The sequence below is a fragment of the Henckelia pumila genome, chromosome 2 (assembly GCF_033568475.1).
Source record: "Henckelia pumila isolate YLH828 chromosome 2, ASM3356847v2, whole genome shotgun sequence".
In the NCBI taxonomy this organism is placed as follows: Eukaryota; Viridiplantae; Streptophyta; class Magnoliopsida; order Lamiales; family Gesneriaceae; genus Henckelia; species Henckelia pumila.
In genome coordinates this window covers 128695796-128716166 of record NC_133121.1, presented here as the reverse complement: position 1 = coordinate 128716166, position 20371 = coordinate 128695796, and the positions used below count along the sequence as shown (strand labels likewise).

Here is a 20371-nt window from a genome sequence, read left to right as displayed (position 1 = left end):
TATGGTTCATGAATTTCAATTTTTTTTAGTTATTTCAGTTTTGTATTTTGTTTTTTCTACATTGAATTTGAATTAAAAGTTTGATAGATAAACACACACTATCGCTTACCCATATATCTTATCTTTTTATTTTTTTTAAATTTTTTTTTTTTTGCTTTTACTTGTTTAAAAAAAGATTTAAATTAACATTTTTCTTTAAGTAGATTGAATTCTTAAATTTACAAATTAACACATTATCCCCTGATAACTATTATTATAATTTATTATTATTATTATTCGTAGATTGTCATTGTATTTTTTGTTTGTATTTTTTTTATTATAATTTATTATTATAATTATTATTATTATTCGTAGATTGTTACTTTATTTTTGGTTTGTGTTTTTTTAATAAACTATTATTATTTACATGTACATATTGAACTTTCCTTTATTTTAGTATTGTATTTTATGGTTTTATAAATTAATTAATTCTTAGTCACTTATCTTTCTTCTATTTGTTCCCCATTTTCTTTTGCGATAATTAATTTCGAATTTTGTTTTTAAAGTTTGGTTTCACTAAACTGAATTTAAATTTTTACAAATTAGATTCATAGACATATTTTTATTATAATAATAACTGCTATCATTTACCTAAACAAAAATTTAACATTATTATTTTTATCTTTCTTTATCTATTGTTTATCTCTTTTTTTTATTTTATTTTTTTTGTAATTATTATTTGTATTATAAATACCGTCTGCTCGTTTGTTACTTATACGTTAATGTCATATTGATTTAAGTCCTTAAGCCTGGAGGTGCAAGGTTCTATTCCTAGGGAGGGCAAAAACCCACTGCCAGGAGTGGGAAGGTCATGAGTGCGATGCCCGTCGAATAATGCGGTACGAGCCCATGCTACGGGCTGGGAAGAGTTGCGATGGAAGGACGTGGGTCGTTTTTTGAGGTTTTTATGTCATTTTATAGATTTATTCAATGCATATTTAATTTGTCACTATTTATTTATTCTAGATAAAATTAATTGTTAATATTTAATTCATGCCCAAAAATTAAAGTTTAGTTGTTAATTTACATTTTTGTCATCATTTTAATTCATTTCATAGTTAATTTTTTGTCATTTCCAAGACTTTTTAAGGTTTTTGAGGTCATTCTATAAATTTATTCAATGCGTATTTAATTTGCATGTTACTATTCATTTATTCTAATTCATGTCCTAAAATTAAATTTTTATTTTTATTCTCAATTTATTTCATTTAATGGTTAATTTTTTTGTCATTCCAAATACTTTTTGAATTTTTTTATGTCATTTTGTAGTTTTATTTAGTGAGTATTTAATTTGTATCTATTTATTTATTATAAGTAAACATAATTGCTAATATTTAACCTATGTCCTAAAATTAAAGTTTTATTAATTGAAAGCTATATTAAAAAAAAATTTCTCTACATCAAAGAAATTTATTAATTTTGTGAAATTATTTTCAACATTTATCTTCAACGCTATGCTTTTAGTCTTCATTCTTCTAACATAATATTTTGATTATTAAACTTTTAAACAAATAACAAATTAAATCAAATCATTAATTTTAATCATCTGATTCAAAACAAGTAGAATCATATCATAATCATAAATCGATATTGTATTCTACTTATATGGGAAACGTATCTCATACTTTATTCAATCAATTCGTTTATTTTTTGGAATTTGGTAATTTAACTAAAATTTCTTGTATTCCTATTTTTACGAAAAATAACTATAAAATTAACAATGATTCCTAACTAAGTAATATCTTAGAAAACTTTAGGGACAAAAAATATTTCAGTGATAAACTAAAAGTGTAATCAACAACATTTATGCTTTTTATCGAATCGAAGGTAAACAAATATTCATGTTGATGTTTGAACTATAGTATAATACTTATTATTAATAATATATATATATATATATATAACTGAAAATTTATCTATATCTATATCTATATAAAAGTAGCACTTTATTTATGAATTTAATAATTAGTTTTGTTATTTTTAAAGTTTTTGAAGTTTTTTATTCATTGTATAGTTTTGTTCAACGCGTATTTAATTTGTATATATCTATGTATTTATTGTAGATAAAATTAATTGCTAATATTTAATTCATGTTCGAAACGAAAGTTTTATCAATTGAAAGCTATATTTTTTATTTGTCTATAAATCTAAAAAAATTATTACTTTTTTTTACCTTACTTTCAAGTTTTATCTTCATCGCTATGTTTTTAGTCTTTTAAATTTTTAACATAATTTAGTATTAAACTTTTAGAAAACAAAAAATTTCAATCGAGTTATTAACTTTTATCGACTTGTTCAAGATAAATAAAATCATATCATAAATCGAGATTTTATTTCACTTGTATTAGAAATGTATTATCATTTTTTATTCAATCAATTAGTTTATTTTTTGCATTTTGTAAGCTAACAAAAATATTTGGAATTCCATTTTTTAAGAGGGGGGACTACAAAAATAATGGTGATAACTAACTATGTAATCCTTTAAAAAAATATTGGGATTAAAAATATTTTAGTGTTGAACTAAAAGTGTAATCAACACTGATATTTTTTTTTTCAAATTAAAAAATATATAATTATGACCAACTTTCATGTTGATGTTTGAACTACATTATAATATAATATTTACCTATATAAAAGTGATTATTTAGTTATGAATTTACAGTTTTGTATTTATTTTATTTCATTCAATGACTAACTTTTTGTCATTTTCAAGGTTATTTTATGTCATTTTGTAGCTTTTTCAATGAGTATTTAATTTTATGTCTATTTATTTATTTATGTGAATTAATTATAAATATTTAATTCATGTTCTAAAGTTAAAGTTTTATTAATTGAAAGTTATTTTAATCTAAAAATTATATATTAATTTTACAACTTACTTTCAACCTTTATCACCATCCCTATGTTTTAGTTTTCTAAAATTTTTAACATAATATTTCGGTCATTATAGTTTCGCGAAAAAAATAAATTGAATCATTAATTTAGTCATCTGGTTCAAGACAAGTAAATCAGATCATAAATAATTGAGACTATATTTCACATATAAATGAAAGATATTCTCATATTATATCCAATCAATTCGTTTTAATTCGTTAATTTTTTTTTTGAATTTAGTAATCTAAATAAAATTTTTGATATTCTAGATTGTAGGAATAATATTATAAAACTAATGGTGATGACTATGTAATCTAACTATGATAGTTTACTGAAAAAAATATTACAAGATTTGAAGAAATAAAAAAAGTTTACCTTGATTATTGCATATTATATGTATATGATTTTTTAAAAAAAGGAAGAAAAAAAAAAAGAGACATTTACATATTAATATTTTTTATTTTAAAATAAGATTATGACAAAATTATGAAACAATTATGTTTATCATTAATTAAATAAATAATTGTATGACTAAATTATTTTTTTGGCATAAATTTGTTAATACTTTAACATAAGATTTTATGTTAGAAAAATTTATTTTGTATTGTATTTTTGTTAGGACATTAATTATTTTATATGCTAAATATTATTCAATGTATATTAAATTTGATTTTCAAAGCTAACGAAACAAAGTTATTCAATACGTTAAAAAATATACACAAAATTATAAATGTATTATGCATGAGCAAAAAACTTGAAAATCAAAGCAAGTCATATAAACATCATGTTTTATCAAACGTAAAAAATATATATGATTTAGATGCACTTTATTCATAGAAGATCAAATTTTATCTACAACTAAAACTTTTAAATTAAAAAATTATTATTATTATTCACTAACTATTTAAATTTTAGGTTTTGGTTACTAAGTTTTCAAAATTTGTTTTTTGTATACTAAATTTTATTTTAATCTATTTATACCTAATTGTTGTGGTGACACTTGAAAATGCTTTATTTTGCATCAAAAAATACTGACATGGGCATTATAATAATGATGCAACTTAAAATTTTTTTGACTTATTAGATGTTACGTCAACAATTGGATTAAAAACAGTCAAAATTAAAAGTTAGCGTATTAAAACTTAAATTTGACAAATCAATTGACTAAAAATCAAAATGTGATGTATTAATGGAACTAAAAAAATTATTTTTTTTCAAATAAATTATTGTTTTAACTTTCAAATAAATTACTGTTTTAACTTACAAATCAATAGAAGTAAAATTATTATTTAACAGATATTACTTTTGTTGAAGTGCAATAACTATTCATACTGAGAAGAACAATCGAACGTGATGTTTGAGATACAACATAGTTTAAAATATTAGATTAGTATTGTTACCAATGACTATAATTATTGAAAATGCAATAAGCATTCGGCCATACAATATGTATCAAAGTGAAGGTCATGACTTCGATTCACATTGATTGCAAGCATAATTATTGGGAGGAGATTATTGGGTACAATAATTATCTCTTTGCTATGTAAAACAATCAAAATGTAGTGTTTGAACTGTTACGCATATTAAAATATTTGAATTGCACAATTATATATCAACTATATATAGCTTTTAATAAAATTCAAACGCTCAGTCTTACGGTTTATAAAAAATCAATGTATTTTTTTACATTTCTCGGCAAATATATAACATATGTTATTGTTTTAAAGTCATTAATTAAAAAAATAAATTAAATCCAAGGTATAAAACATAAAAGTATCGATTAGATACCACAAATCGATCGTAAAGAGAAAAAATTAAAGACATAATGTTCTCACTTCAATAATAATTAGAAATCAAATCATTATAACCAAAGTTTGAAATTGATAGTAAAATTTATAACACTTAATTAAAAAATTTAAGCAATCAACTAATAAAATTATTATAACGTGTCACGTGCGTTGCACGTGCAATTTTATAGTCTTAAATAAAAGTTGCAAATTGTGAAATTTAATTTTTTGAACGACTGGTTTTCTTGGAAAATAGAAACGCACTTTATTCACAATTTGAATGGCTCATGTTTTAATACGATAATACGATTGACATTAATATTACTTGAGATATGAGATACATGGTGAAGTTATTATCATAAGGTGCATTTCATTACCAAAATAACCCGTGTACCCGTTAGAGGATGATCGGATGAATAATATGTTCTTTCTGCAAAATTGACTGATTTTTTTTTAAAAAAATAACACCATTATTCGAATGGAATTTTGCAACTCAATCAAATGCCATTGCCAACTATAAGCAACAATTGCAAGGGAAAATATAATAAATTTTATCTACACATTTTTAAAGCGTGTGCTAAATTACTTCAACAATGTGAAAAGAAGCGTAATCGCGCCTTTCGAATCTCAATTTTGAAACGTGAATTTCAAAACTTATACCAGGAGGCAGGAACATGAAACCTTGTAAACAAGGAGTACGCAGATTTGTCCGTCAAAAGTACAAAGCTATTCAGAAGCTACCTACATACCAATCAAGCTGGAAAAAATATTTATTGCATTATTCTGTTCACACTAGCTAATACTTTGATCGAAACAGGCATTCGACCAAGTAGCTAAATTACCAACCCAGATGAAAAAACAGGTAAAACAAGACTAATGAACATAAACTCGGATTAGGACCATCACCGAGAAGAGGAGAACATATTGATCGATCCTTTTTCTTTCCAACTCCATTGAATGAAGGTCAAAGCTCTATCTTGGTCAGTCAGATATTCTAATCTCTACCCCAAGTAGTGCCTTCACTTGTTCGTATGTGACAAACGCAATGGCTATTGATGGGACAACCTGAACAGGCATGGCAACATTTAGTAACTCAGGCAAATGCTTGTAAGATTAGTTTTCGTCATGAAAATGCTAGGAAACTTTAACCAGATATGGAAACAAATTTGGAATTCATTTTCACATACAATAAGCAGCCAACATGATGCTCAAGTCGTTGATTTTTAAGTACACAATTCTTTCATCCAAATCAAGATTCCACATACAGCATCATTATCAGGAAGTTCAAAGCTATATAATTGAAGACTAACCTTCACTGAATTAGGGACCAAACCCCTGTATAATGCTCCAAAACCCTCATGCCTCACAGTTTTTCTGAAAGCATCAATCATGCCCGTGTATTCAAGGGCGACCTTGCTCCTTCCATCACCAGTGACAATTGAAGCAGCATGATTCCATCCTACCATCTGCATTCTTCTACGAATAACATCGAGTGGGTAAGCAACAGTTTGTCCAACTGTGCCTGCTGCAGCCCCACACGCGAGCCTTGTTGCAACACCTAATTCATCATCTTCACCAACAAGCCCAAAGGCTTTGGATTTAACCAACCAATCTTTTAGAGATTCGTACACAGCAAAGTTGAGACCCACGTAAGGAACCTAAGGAAAATAAAAGAAGAGAATAAGTTTCCCCGAAAAGGCAAGAGAAGGGGGACAGCAATCGCAAGAGAAAGATGCTAATTCGCATCCTGCAGTCGCAATGACAACCTTCACTTTCAAATGCAGTTTGATATCATTCGGAAAGGGATACAAATCATTACATGGTCAACTGAGCAGAAAAATATGTATTACACATCTTTACAAGTAACACTCCTTTCATATCAATAACTATGGCAAAGCAAAAAAAGAGTCGGCACGAATAAGTTCCAGCCATAAGAAAACCAAATTCACAGAATCAGTAGAAATGGTAAACAGTAGTTCTTAAGCTGCGAAATCCGAACTTTTTTCAGCTTAATAGCCAATTTGAAAAGTTCTATCATTCAGGCCATATCGTCTCACGATTCTCTGACCACTCATATGCTAAATGGCAAATGCAGTCATTTAAGTACAATTGTAACATTGATTCAAATTATTTTGCAAGATATGAGCATGCTACAGATTTTAACAAACGAAAACATGCATGATGCATGTTAGATCACCACTTCATAACATAGTGGAGGGAAAAGGAAAACTGTCAGAAATATTGTGGCAATACTCAGAGATGCGGAAGTACAAATGATGCCGGGACTTACAACACCAATGACAGAAGGGAGCCAACCCTTGTAGAGAGCACGAAAACCTTCCTCACGAAGAACAGTTGATAAAGCATGAAACATTCCTCTGTATTGGAAAGGAGACTTTTCAGTCTGCAGCATAGAAGAAGATGACAGTCATATAGAAGTTAACAAAAGCTCAACAATCTCCGAAAAGCTCATCTTAAGGAGTATTTGTGATACCTGCACAGTAATCCTGCCTCTAACCATGTCCATTGGGTATGTTGCGGACATGGCAATAATTCCAGCACAAGCTCCTGCTCCCAGCCGTAATAAAGGAGTCAGCTGTGCATCCTCTGCAAAACAAATAAGAAAGAAATTCATCAATACATGCTTCTATGGACCTACCTATGCATTCCTTTAATAAAACCTATCAGCATGCAGAAAAACTGATGATGTCCAGATTTTATGCCAGAAGCACTTCACTAATTTTAGGACCTTGAGATGGCAATAATAATGTAGATTGCTGAGATAATGAAACATTGAACTACTCAGCAGATTATAGATGTAAATCAATAAGAAGCTGACCATTAATGTGGGGAAACTAGTTAGTCAAAAGCATCAACAGCATAGTAGCCCAAGTTTCACTAATTTGCTTGCGAGTTTGATTATGTTATTACATTCATGAAAACATCGAAAGGTCCATATAGATAATTCAACTAGCCAAAAGATTTATCACCCACAAAATCAAAAATAGACCTTTGATTCAAATGGCAACTATTAGCATAAATACAATAACAGTACGTGTATGTGCGTGCAATTAGTTGGTTAGCAACTACGTATAGTAACAAAAGCAAACCGGAAACATATAGTAACTAAAGCATACCATTTCCGGTTTGCTGCCGATACAGATATAGTATACCCCTGCAACAAGAAAACAAATTCAATAAATAAGATGGAGAATGACAAACTCATCTAATTTGGATCCAATTTTTATTAGCTCTAACTCTGTTGCGCATATTCACGCCTCATTACATTAATAGCGTAAAATCCTTGTGACAAATCAATATCAAATTACACACACTAACAATCAGAAATGTTAACCCTAAAGTCTTCCATGGTAGGGTCCACAGATAGAACAGAGTCACCAGTTATGCAAGATAACGCATTATCTCCAATCCCACACTCTGAATGAACAAGAGCCGCTAAAAAGGTTTAATGATCCAAGAAAACTTGATCGGAAAAGAAAGATAAGAAAGTGAAGCATGTTGACAGTGGGTAGGCAAGAGACTGGTCATAAACCAAATCTGGTGACTCCAATATCATGTTTGTTCGAAAAACATAATTTAACAAAGTTGAATTGGAAAAACCAACAAGGACAAGCTAATGTGAATTCAGGTAGAAAACCAAGATCAAAACAATGGACGTGTAATTTCAGACTATTTCGATGGGAAAAAACCAAGTGCATACACATTCTACTTTTTTTAGGGCCGTACTTGGAAGCCTGCTCATAGCTGAAGAACTTCACGGCTGAATTTGGGACAATTCGAGCACAATTAGTGCCATTGCCTTTAAACATTCCTCTAAACCCCTCAGTTCTCCAAATATACTTCAAGCCTTGAATGGTACCACAGTACTTTACGTTGTGTGGATTTTGAACCTGACACAGAATTAAAACTTATGTGATGTAACTTTGCCACTGATTCGAGAGCTGGAGAAGGATAAGAAAAGGCCAATAAGTTGAACAAAACAAACCTGCAGTAAAATTTTCAATCTCTCTAATGGGGCTACAGCTGTCCGCGACCTGCAAGATCATGCAACAAGTCAGTCACATGCATTGATTTAACCATGAATAAGAAACTCGTAGCCGGTCAATCAGAAAAAAGACTGGAAAGGAAAAGAAATCCAGCAGCCAGAGCTAAAAGCCAAACAAAACTCATGCGCCTTTCGAATTACTGTCTTCTCCTCAGGGCACACTCATGTGTAATAAATAATATCTCCTCAATTGGTTATTTTCAAATGCATACTTCCAGTCCAAATGCACCGCAAGATTGAGCCGACAATTCATCCACTTCAAGCAGCTCAAAAATTTATGTTGCCCATTCATCATTCCGATTTCCAAGTGAATTTAATTCCTTACAAATTAATTTCTATCAGCTAAAGCAAAGAAATAATGGATCAAAGAGACAGGTACCCTTTTTTTTTAGGAGACAGACACCCTTAATTGTAAGGAATGGTATAAAATTTAAAGCTCGAAATTTTGCAGCTGATTCTTTTTCCAAGGCACGAGAAATGCACATATAACTACAATTGCGCACTTCAGTTGTTGTTCATTTGAGTCATAGTCGAGCATGACTACTCCATCAAAGCAGTCCAGAAAGATGGATTTACATGACTGCATCTAGAACACAGCTCTGTGGGTAACGAGTATCGCAAATTATCAAATTTTCTACTCGATTATCATAAATATACTCTTCGGTCAACTCCATTCCCTACCAAGGTCTCGAAGGACAATCACACAAATTTTATATTATATTCAAAAGAATACATTAAGATAATCGTGTATTGAGCACACTCTCGACGGACTATGTACACACATTTATTATATAAACTGAAAAACACTTACACGCCTCCAGCAACACCACCAGCAACTAGAGATTTGCAAATACTGTAAAGTTGGTACTTGGTAGGCTTGATTTCTTCCCTGGCGAGTTTCGCCTCCTCCGCCAGAGTGACAATCTTAGACACCGCCGATTCGCTCGTCTTCACCTCCTCCGATGCCATCAAATCCTCCAAAAGAATCCCCGAGGCAATAAATAAAATTAAACAAAAAATTCCTCCGATCGGTGATCAAATCGAATCGTTCAACCTACGCGAAGTTGAATCATATCGTCGCTTTCGAGGCAGCCGTCGGCGGCGAAAAGAATCGGGGGGACAATATTGCACGTAGTAAGTGTGTGTTTCAGTGTGTCTGGTCTTTTATATTTGACGGCGTTCGGCTGGGAGTGTCCACAGCTTCTTCATTATCTGTTTTAATAATTATTATCGTCATAATTATAATTATTACTAGGAGATAATAATTATGTGTGATTCCCTTCTAAAACTAGATTCTATTCTTTTGTCAAAAAAAAAAAAAAAAAAAACTAGATTCTATTCTATTGGCTGTACGAATTCATAATTCAATTTTAAAAAAATTATTAGACACTTCTTCAAAATCTAAGGATGTGATTGTAAAAAATTATGTTTTTGTATAAGTGATTAAATTATAGATTATAAAGTTAAGAAAAATCAAAAGTTGGCAGTGTTAGGAAACAAATGTGGAAATCTAAAAATCAAAGTTGGGTAGTGTTTGATAAATAAGTTATTAGAGTGATTTTAACATTGACTTTTTTTATTAGAATCATTTTTGAAGAATCATAATCATCATATGACTAGATTATGTATTTCAATTAAGTTAAACATAAGCTTACACATAATTTGAGTTTAAAAAACATACAAAAATGAATGTTTTTAAGTCAAAATTTAACAATCATTTTTTTAAGTGATTGCAAAGACTTCCGAATTATAGATTTCAAATTTATAATAAAATTTTTTTATCGATTTGCTTGTCAAATCCGTACATGAAATTTTGTATCTCAATTGGCTATTTTTTGAATGATTGGAGTGGATTTCAAATTCACTTCAAATATAACATTATTTTAAATATATTTTTTAATCCAAATCGTCCGATCAAAACGCGAGCTTATTTACGTCGAACTCCTTTTACCATTGCACTAATTGATTGTTAAAGACTTTTTTTAGGGAATTAATGTGAGATGAATTTTTGGAAGACAGCAAAAAGTGGCCCTTGGAAAGGGATAAAGGACAGATAATCTGTGTTTAAATTTTTAGTTATTAGTTGTACTTGTACATGGGAAAAATGTGTGGTGGTCAGAGATTCAGTAGGTGGACTTGGGCCGCCGCTACATGAAAATAGTCCACCAAAACTTTTGTAGATTATATTCGTTGTATTACCATAACCACAACATTTTTGAAAAACAAAATAGTTTATTATTTATAGTCCACTTGTGATTTTAATTTAATTGTCAGTGGTAGTGAGTTTTGGGATGCTTCTACGTTTGTGATATGCTAAAATCTTAGCTCTTAGATTATCGATACGTATATTGTGAATTTTTTTACTAAAATGAGTTGACTCACGTAGATAAAGATTATTTTTGTTGTAGCATAGATTAACTTTTTTTTAGGATTGAAATCTTGTATTCTATTAAGATAAAAGATAGGTCTTCTATTGCGAGCTTAATCAACTAAAAAAAACAAAGTCCATGTTCCCATACAAAATGCAAGGAGAAAGGAAAAACAAAATTAGCGATCGAGTGAGCCACCTGATTTTCCGACTTTCGAATGCGTCTGAGGTGAATAAAGTTGTGAGGCTCCAGAAATCTGCTAACATCTAATGCAATAGATCCCACATGACTCCTTTTGAATTATTGAGAATCATGCATGACTCATTTTAGAATATATTGAGTTTAAATTCAACGACAAAGCCAGAAAATTCAATTAAATGGGGTAAAAAATGATATTTTTTTGCTCCTTGAACGAGGTGTGACAAGTGCAACCATTGGCCTCCCGTAGACTACGTCTATGTGCAAGTTGGTGATTATAATTTGAGCATCGACTTATTGTACTATTGTTACCACTCAAAAGAATATTGTATTATACTTGCTAGTACCCAAAAAATATATTATTTACTCTAATATGTTAATTGTAGACTCTGTCACTCTAGTACAAGTTTGGAAGTGTTGGTTGAGCCATCGGGAAAGATGACTCATCACGGGGCCCGTACAAACTTGGGCGGCGTCAGCTGCTAGAGGAGAGGGCAGCCCAATATTTGTTATAATCCCTTGAAAGAAACGAGGCCTGACTCTGGCACTCTTGAGCCCAATCTCTTAATACTAATAGACTTCAGCTAAGTTCTGGACTCTGGGCTTTCAAAATTTTGCTTTTAACGTCAATTACTACGTCAAATTACACATATGCTAATAATAAATAAAGAAAAATGTATGTACGGTAATACGATTATTTATATGGATATTTTTAAAGAAATGAGTCTATTAGATTCATATATAAAGTAAAATTCAATATTTTTGATAAAAAATAATATTTTTTTTTCATGAATCAAATCGAATATGAAATTATTCTCATAAAATTAACTCGTGTGAAGCAGGGCCGTTCCTATTTGGAGGTCGAAAAGTCGTCCGACTCGGGCTCATTTTTTTTTGGGCCCATAATTTTGAAAAAAAATTATTATATAAAAGTGTAAATTGATCCAATATAAATTAATTATTCTTGGTTTTTTTCATTCATATCTCATATTCTCAAGAACTTATTTTTTCTTTGCCTACTGCCTAATATAAACATTTTTTAATTATTTTTGGGCTTTTTGATAAATTTATTTATGAAGTTTATTATTCCTATGTCTCTTGATAATTTTTTTTCAAATATAAATTATTTTTCTCGTGCCCAATATAACAAAAAACATTTTTATTCCCTAAATTTTATTATATATTAGCGTAATTTGACCAATATAAAAACATATTTTCTGACTCATAAGGGTTGTTCTGATATTAATGAGCACGATTTATTTTTGAAGTTGACATTCTTGAAGTTCTCATTACCAAGAGAAACAAAATCGACAATGGATGTAGTGAATTACTTGAAAAAAAAATTGATGGATATTTCTCAAATACTCATAATGCTTATAAAATCTTGTTGACTATACTTTTTACAGTTGTAAGTGCAAAACAAAATTTCTCAAATTTAAAGTTTTTCAAAATATTTCCTCAATAAACCATGTTATATGAAAAGATTGAATGAATTGGTTATGGTATTAATTGAGAAAAAAAAATTCCTGAACAATTTATCAATATTGTTAGCTCTGAACTGTCAGATGAGTTGTTTTATATTAATTATTTTGTACATGTTTGATCTTATTACTCAATTAAAATAGAAATATTTTGACTCTTGCACATTTCTTAAATCGAAAAATTTATTATTAGTCTAAAAGAATATGAACACACGTTATGATTTAGGGATCTTTTTTAAAAGTTAGACTCGGGCCAAAAAATTGTTAAAATTGGCCCTAGTGTGAAGCCTCGTATTTAGTTTTGTGTCAAGAAAATTACTTTTAACTTGCTAATTGCAAATGATTGAACTCATCCACATTTTTCTCTGCCGTTATATAGAAACCGACCAACATTATTTTTATATCTAAAACTCTACGGAAAATAACCAAAGCACAATCGTGCCATATATCTACATCAACGAATTAATTCGCACACCATTTTCCCAATATTACTTCCAAGACTACGACATGCAAATAAGAAAGCAAACACATAATAGTGATAATAGAAAGAATAATAAGATTATTATTTAATTTTAAGCTTCATATGTTTTAAAATCATAGAATACTGGCGATTTTAACGCAAGACTGATGTATAATTTAATTCACTACTCGTTCATAATATCCGATTTTTGTGCATTACAACTTTGTTTGAGTGGAAACATGTAAAATGAAAGCGTGAATTGATTTCCACACACACCGTGACCATACGAATTGCACGTACATCAATAGTTCACAATTGTAATCATAGTATGTATTTTTAAGTCAAAAAGCTTGAATTAATGGCTTGATGTGGTATATACGCGGAAGATGAATGTTACGGTGATGATTGATTAAATTTTATTGATGAATAAATATTAATGTTGTGATTATTAAAGTGTTTGTATATGATGTTGAGTAGCAATTGACAGTATTAATGTATGTTTAGTTTAATAGTCAGACAGTTTTAAATAAATTGGACAAACAAATATATATATTTTTTACACACGAGGTGTTAAGAAATGAATTTGGATTTATGAACTTAACTCAACTCGAAAACCTCGAAAACGAAGGTGAAGATATTAACGCCCAAATATTCAAATAAGTGCAACCAAAATTTCGAATAAAATTTTAATAATACTATAGCTTATCAAGCCAACTAAACATATATCCTAAATAAAGTCTTTTTTTATGTATATTAATAGTAATGATTGAGGCTTCTAAAGACAAAATATTGTGGTCAGATTCGTATAAATGGATTAGATCTTGGAGAGCTTGAGGGGAATCTCACAGGAGTTTACAAAAAAAAATAAAAGGTTTTGTCAACTGTGACAAATTCCGGCGCTTATTTTGCACATGATGAAAAGGGAAATAGTTTGGCTTCCCAAAACGACCTAAATTTTAATAATATTTTTTTCTTTTTTTAATTTTTAATTCAAAAGATCACGACAGTTTACGTCTATTCATATTTTTTCTGAATTTTTATGACAGAGCAAACAGATTTTTGTGCATGATTTCACACCCGAACTCGAGCTAAATTTGAACTGATTTCACTATTTTTTTTTTTGCCCAATTTGTATAAGTTGATAGTTTTAGTATAGTCGTATTTTATAAATATATTTAAAATTAACATGCATGTCTCAATATTTTAATGTAAATAACTAAATATATTGAATCGAACTCAAATTCAAATTAATTTGTTTTATTTTGAATAATATGAAGAGCTATAAAAATACTTTTTTATCGTAGCCGCAAATATAATTTATCCTACAAACGACTGTATTTTTCTGTGCTTCATTTTTTCTTTCTTTCTTTATTATTTTTTATTAGTTTTTTTTTATCTTTTCTTGTTTGTTGTTATTATCCGTCCTGAAAGCGAAAGGCTACGAGGCTATAATAATAACGTCTTGTCACATATTTTTTCCCTCGATTTCTTTGGTCAATGGTCGGAAAATACAAATTAGGTTATGGAATATTTGTTTAAATATTCTCTCCAAAAACAATTCTTCATCAAATCATTAGCCAATGACCGAGAACACGTAAAACTAGGCAACTGAATAATTTCTGGAATGTTATGGGATAATTTTTATTAAAATCATATAACTTGACGTAGAATAGACTGAAATTCATTACGATTTTATTCATCTAAACAAGTTAAAGAATATGAAACTATTGATTTCTGAATTTACGTAATTCAATTTGAATAGTATTTATCTAATGGAAAAAAATATTAACTAAGATAGTATTTGTAATCAATAAAAATAAGTGATTAATAATTTTTTTCCATATTTTTTTTAAAAAAAATAGTAATAACTTATTTTTAGAGATTGCAAACACTATTTAAATCGGTCTTTCGATTTTTATCAATCGACTTCGAATGTCAATTTTATATGAACTTCATGCCCATGTTCAACCATAGAAATTAAAATTGGCAACCCCATTGGGATTGAATGAAATGTCGTGTGGTCCGTGTGGACTATTGATATCAAAATATGATATCCCACTAGATTTTATATTTTCCTTATTGTTTGATTTTTATTTGAAAAATTCAACACAGATTTTTTTTTTCCCCATGAGATTCTGGAGGGACCAGATTGCATTCTAAGTGTCTTGTGAACCCTATACAACCACGTATTTAATACAGTTGCTTGTACAAATCATATATCAACATGTTATTTTTTCAAGAGACTTTAATTTTTTAAATTTCCTCATAAATTAGGAAGTGTTAATCAAATTACAAATACATTACCTATATAAAATCGATATGGTTCAAAACTCACATGAATATCAACTCTCCGTATTTTTAAATCTTGATTACACGCATCCTTAAAAAAATCAATAAACAAAAGTACATCGTTGAAACTTGAAAGCTCATACGATCATGTAAAATTAAAATATTGTCTAAATAATGTTTTCTTGGGTTAGAGTACTACTCGAAAACAAATGATCACGTACTGTTTCATGTGGTTGGCTGGACTGTGTGAAAATAAATAAACAAATATCATTTAGACTGATTTTAGAGGGGAGTTTCCATTGATTTTGCTACTTCTGAACCAATTATTAAATGACAAAAGAGCCAAAATTAATCCTCCACCGACCATGCATGCCCATCGAAATTTCCACCAAAACGAAGTAGTGACACCAACTCGACTTCCATAAAAACCTAATTAAACTAATCGATACTTATCAAACACTCAAAAAATAACCAACCAACCAAACCGAAACATATTCAAACACTCTACATAACTACCAAAACAATTTAGTTCCATCGATTAGTTCAGTTAAATCAAGGCTTTTGGGTAAAAAAAAAAAAACAAATGGTTCGTGTTTTTTCTTCGATATGTCTGTTTATTTGCGATTGTAATTTTTCTCTTTGCCCAATTTTAGTTCAACGTATGTATCACATTTTCGATGAAAAATGACTAAAATCACCAAAAATCGAAAGACATACGACTAAAACTAAAATTCGATAACACATAAAATATCAAGAGAGTCCGTATTAACAAGTACTTTAAAAAAAATTTAGTGTTTTATAAGCGAAAAAAACTTAAAGTATGCGTTTAAACAAGATTTTTTGTAAAAAAAAAAAAAATTCAAATATATTTTTTAAATAATATTCTCCAATTATAAATTTAAAAGAACCATTATGATGAATTAACTGTTGATGTTTTTAGAATTGAAATTACAACGATGTAAATCAAAACATATTAACTTTTAAATCTAAAAACGTTTTTATATATCGCTTGTCCAAAGTCCAAACTCATATATACTTATTTTTAAAACAACCTATAAATTAAAACATTTTTTTCCTAATTAACAGGAGCACAAATCGGGTTGTTGAGGTAAGGTATTTCCTGTTCCCGCTGCGAAAGGGTGTATAGTATTGTTTCAATATGTTTGGCTTCCACAAAGCACGAACTCTACTATGTATGTATAGTGGGCACCTATATATATATATCCAGCTAGACTCCACTTTTAATTTGACCCCACTTTTACCATTTTATGCATATATTTTCAAAACACATTCAATCCACGTGGCGCCACCGCTTTTATAAAAACCAACCACATCCCCACTCACCGACATCATATCCTCGCACAAATACCTTACAATTTTTAGTCTTAATCATGGTTAATTTATAACTAAGCCATTTGCACACGCAATATCTATGTTTATCAAATTATCATATTAAAAAATAATTTATTATAAAATTTGTATTTTTTTAAAATAAATTAGAAATCAATTATGTCATGTAGGTAATGCATATAAGAGTTAGTTTTGAATTTTGAGATTAAAATATGTCACGTGAAGTATGAAATGGTGAGAAAGTTGTATAAAAATAAATTGAAATTGTTAAATAATATATTTATTTATTGGATAGGGTTATTTTTTGAAGTTCACTTAGAAATACCAAAAGTTGGTTACTATAACATGTTTATAAGGGGTGTTCACGGTTTGGTTAACCGTCCAAATCGAGCCGAAACCGAAATTCGGTTTGAACTAAAAACCAAACCGAATTTTTGGTTCGGTTTGGTTTTTTCAATCGGTTCACCAAACCGAACCGAAAAACCATTTTTTTGATTTTTTAATTATTTTTAACTATTTTAATTAATTTTTTATTTGTTTTTATTAATAATTAAATATAAAATAAATAAACTAAATATAAATTCGGTTAAACCGAAAATCGAACCGAAAAACCGAAAAATTTCGATTTTTCTACCGAACCGAACCGAACCGTTAAATTCAGTTCGATTTTCGATTCGGATTTTCGGTGAATTTCGGTTCGGTTCGGACCGAATGAATACCCTAATCACATGTTCTTGCTTTATTAATAGTAATAGATAATAATCTTGTATTTTTAATTAATAGTGATCTTAATTCCCCGAATACATTAATTATCATGTTTCACACCAGATTTATTAATTTAATATGAGTTTAAGTGTGATTTTTTTAGATTTACCATGATATATATTTATTAGTAAGTTTTTGGATTTTTTTGGCTACTGAGAATAACCCTTGAAGAATGTTCAAGTGTCTTTAGTTTTTCCTTTTCCATGTCTTTGGATTGACCCATTTTCCATTCTTGAATTTCTTTTCATTGGAAAATAGTAAAAAGTTAACTTTAAATTAAAAAAAAAGATCTATCTAACTTTAAATTATATCCAAAAAGTCATGCTTAATTAATCAAGTTTATCACTTTTTCAATGCTTTTAATTTGTCCGCCCATATCGAAACTTCTTCTTACACGCTTCGTGCTTAAGTTTTAAATTGAATTTGTGTTAATATAAAAGTACCATCTCACACTATATTCAAACGTCTAATTTTAATTTGATTACGTAAAATTTAATTGGTTTTAGATAGAGGTAATTGCCACTTTGGTTTAGGAAACTAGACCAATAATTAATGTAAAAAAAAAAATTGCTTAATGTATACCTCGATCAATTTTATGGTTATCCATTGGGTCAAAAGTCTGAAACATTAACAATGTTATTAATTTATATATAGCTATGTACATGTGAACATGAGAGAGTGAAATTAATACACATCCTTGTACGATTAGTTATGGGTTAGTAAAGCGTAGCCACGTAGTATGTACGAATTAAAATGTTTGAATCTGGAATCGCCAATTTTTTTGGGTCTCGAATTCAACGTCAAATTATTTGATTTAATTAATGTAAAATTATTAATTAATAAATAGATAAATAATATGATAAAAATAAGACGAAATTAATGGGAATAAGTTATACATAGATTAATAATACATCAAACCAAACAATGTTTGAAAGTACAACGAAGGGATAGTTAACAAAATAATCTTGATAAATCTTTTTTTTAAATTTTAAACTCCCAAATACATTTGAAAATGGTTATTTTTCAAATATTTAATCTGTTCAAAGTTATTTTTCACTTGCATTATATTTATCAAAAATGTCCCAACTCAAACATATGGGTGCCAATGTGTACATGCCATTATAATATAAGACATATAACTAGGGGTGGGATCGGGTCGGGACTCGTTTCGTAATCCCCTTATCCGATTCTCGTCCCAATAAAAATTGAGATTTTTTTTTCTCCCGATCCCGCACCCGAAAAGTGTCGGGACCCGAATGTTCGGGATCCCGAACATTCGGGATCTCGTCGGGTCAGGAGAGGGTAATTCCGAACAATATTTTTTAAAAAAGAATTTTATGAAAATATTTTTTAAAAAAAATTTATGAAAAAACTCAAACAATTTCTTAGTACATTACAAATAAATTAAAATTATTTTGTATATAACCATTAAAAAACTAAAACATTTTCTTATTACATTACAAATAAACTAAAACAACTACTTAATTAATACAATAAAAACATATAATTATTCATAATAAAAAAATAAATTTATAACTCAATGTTAATATTAAAAGAGATAAACATAAATATAAAAAATAATTATATGGTAGATATTTATAAAACATTAATATTAAAATAGAAAATTATAAAAAAAAATTATTTTTTTAATTAAAAATATTATTAAAAAAATATTATTTATATATTTGGATCGGGTCGGGAATCCCATCGTGTAGAGTTGCTTATCCCGATCCCGAAAATGATCGGGTCGGGAAAAATCCCGACTACTCGAGTCGAAAAAAGTTCGGGACGAAAAAAATTCGAGACGGAAACGGGTTGGGAATCGAGAAGGGTCGTGATTTTTTCTAAATTTGTCAGTCCTACACATAACCATGTACTACACATTTGATGCAGTGATGTTTAAGAAACAAATATAAAATCACACCAAATTGGGCACATTGATTATTCACTGATATACATGGTATATGCCATATATTCAGTTGGACCATATAACTTAGAGAGAAAAAAATCACCTCAATTAATTATTTTTAATTTATGATGTGTTTTTACTTTTTATGTTACTTCAAATACCCCTCCACTCAATAGACCTTTTTGTGTGTGTGTGTGTGTGTTTTAAATTCTTATCTATATTCATATATAGATGATAGTCTCGTAGAAACTGTTCAATAAATGACATGAAATTTTTTTTCCAACTATACCGTTCACTTCGATGATTATCATTAAATACAAATGTAACAGTAATAATTTTAAAATATTCATATGTTATATAAAATAATGATGACCGAAAATTACAGATTTCAACTAATTTTCGGTCATTTTCATGATTCCGATCATCGATATTGAAATTGGTATCATATGATACATCGTTAGATTCGCATTTTTGAGACGATACTACTCAAAAATTTCAATACAAACAGAATTATTTTGAAACACGAATGCACACGGATTCCCGCACCCTAAGTGCCAGGATCAAGTCTGGTTATATAATTACTACAATGATGAGATATGGTTTACTGGTTTTGTTTAAAAGTAGTTTACTAAAAATTTTGGAAGTCAGGATCAGTGGTCAACTGATAGTTCCAATAGTGGTGAAACACGACCATTATATTTAATATCAACCAGTCACTAATATACACAAGGTCATATTAGGTATTTCGCAGTCCCACGATCATGTCTCCATTGAGTGTGTATAT

At 29.0% G+C, this 20371-nt stretch overlaps 1 protein-coding gene across 1 annotated transcript; it reads right to left on the bottom strand.

Moving 5' to 3' along the window:
* Positions 1–5354: 5354 nt before the first annotated feature.
* LOC140881831 (mitochondrial adenine nucleotide transporter ADNT1-like) lies at positions 5355–9958 on the bottom strand. The gene is made up of 8 exons (XM_073287437.1): positions 9578–9958; positions 8707–8755; positions 8448–8611; positions 7838–7875; positions 7195–7307; positions 6991–7104; positions 6011–6358; positions 5355–5765 (listed from the first exon to the last, which is right to left on the bottom strand). Exons 1-8 carry the CDS (start codon positions 9733–9735, stop codon positions 5682–5684), a joined length of 1068 nt encoding a protein of 355 aa, XP_073143538.1. The 5' UTR covers positions 9736–9958; the 3' UTR covers positions 5355–5681.
* Positions 9959–20371: the final 10413 nt, after the last annotated feature.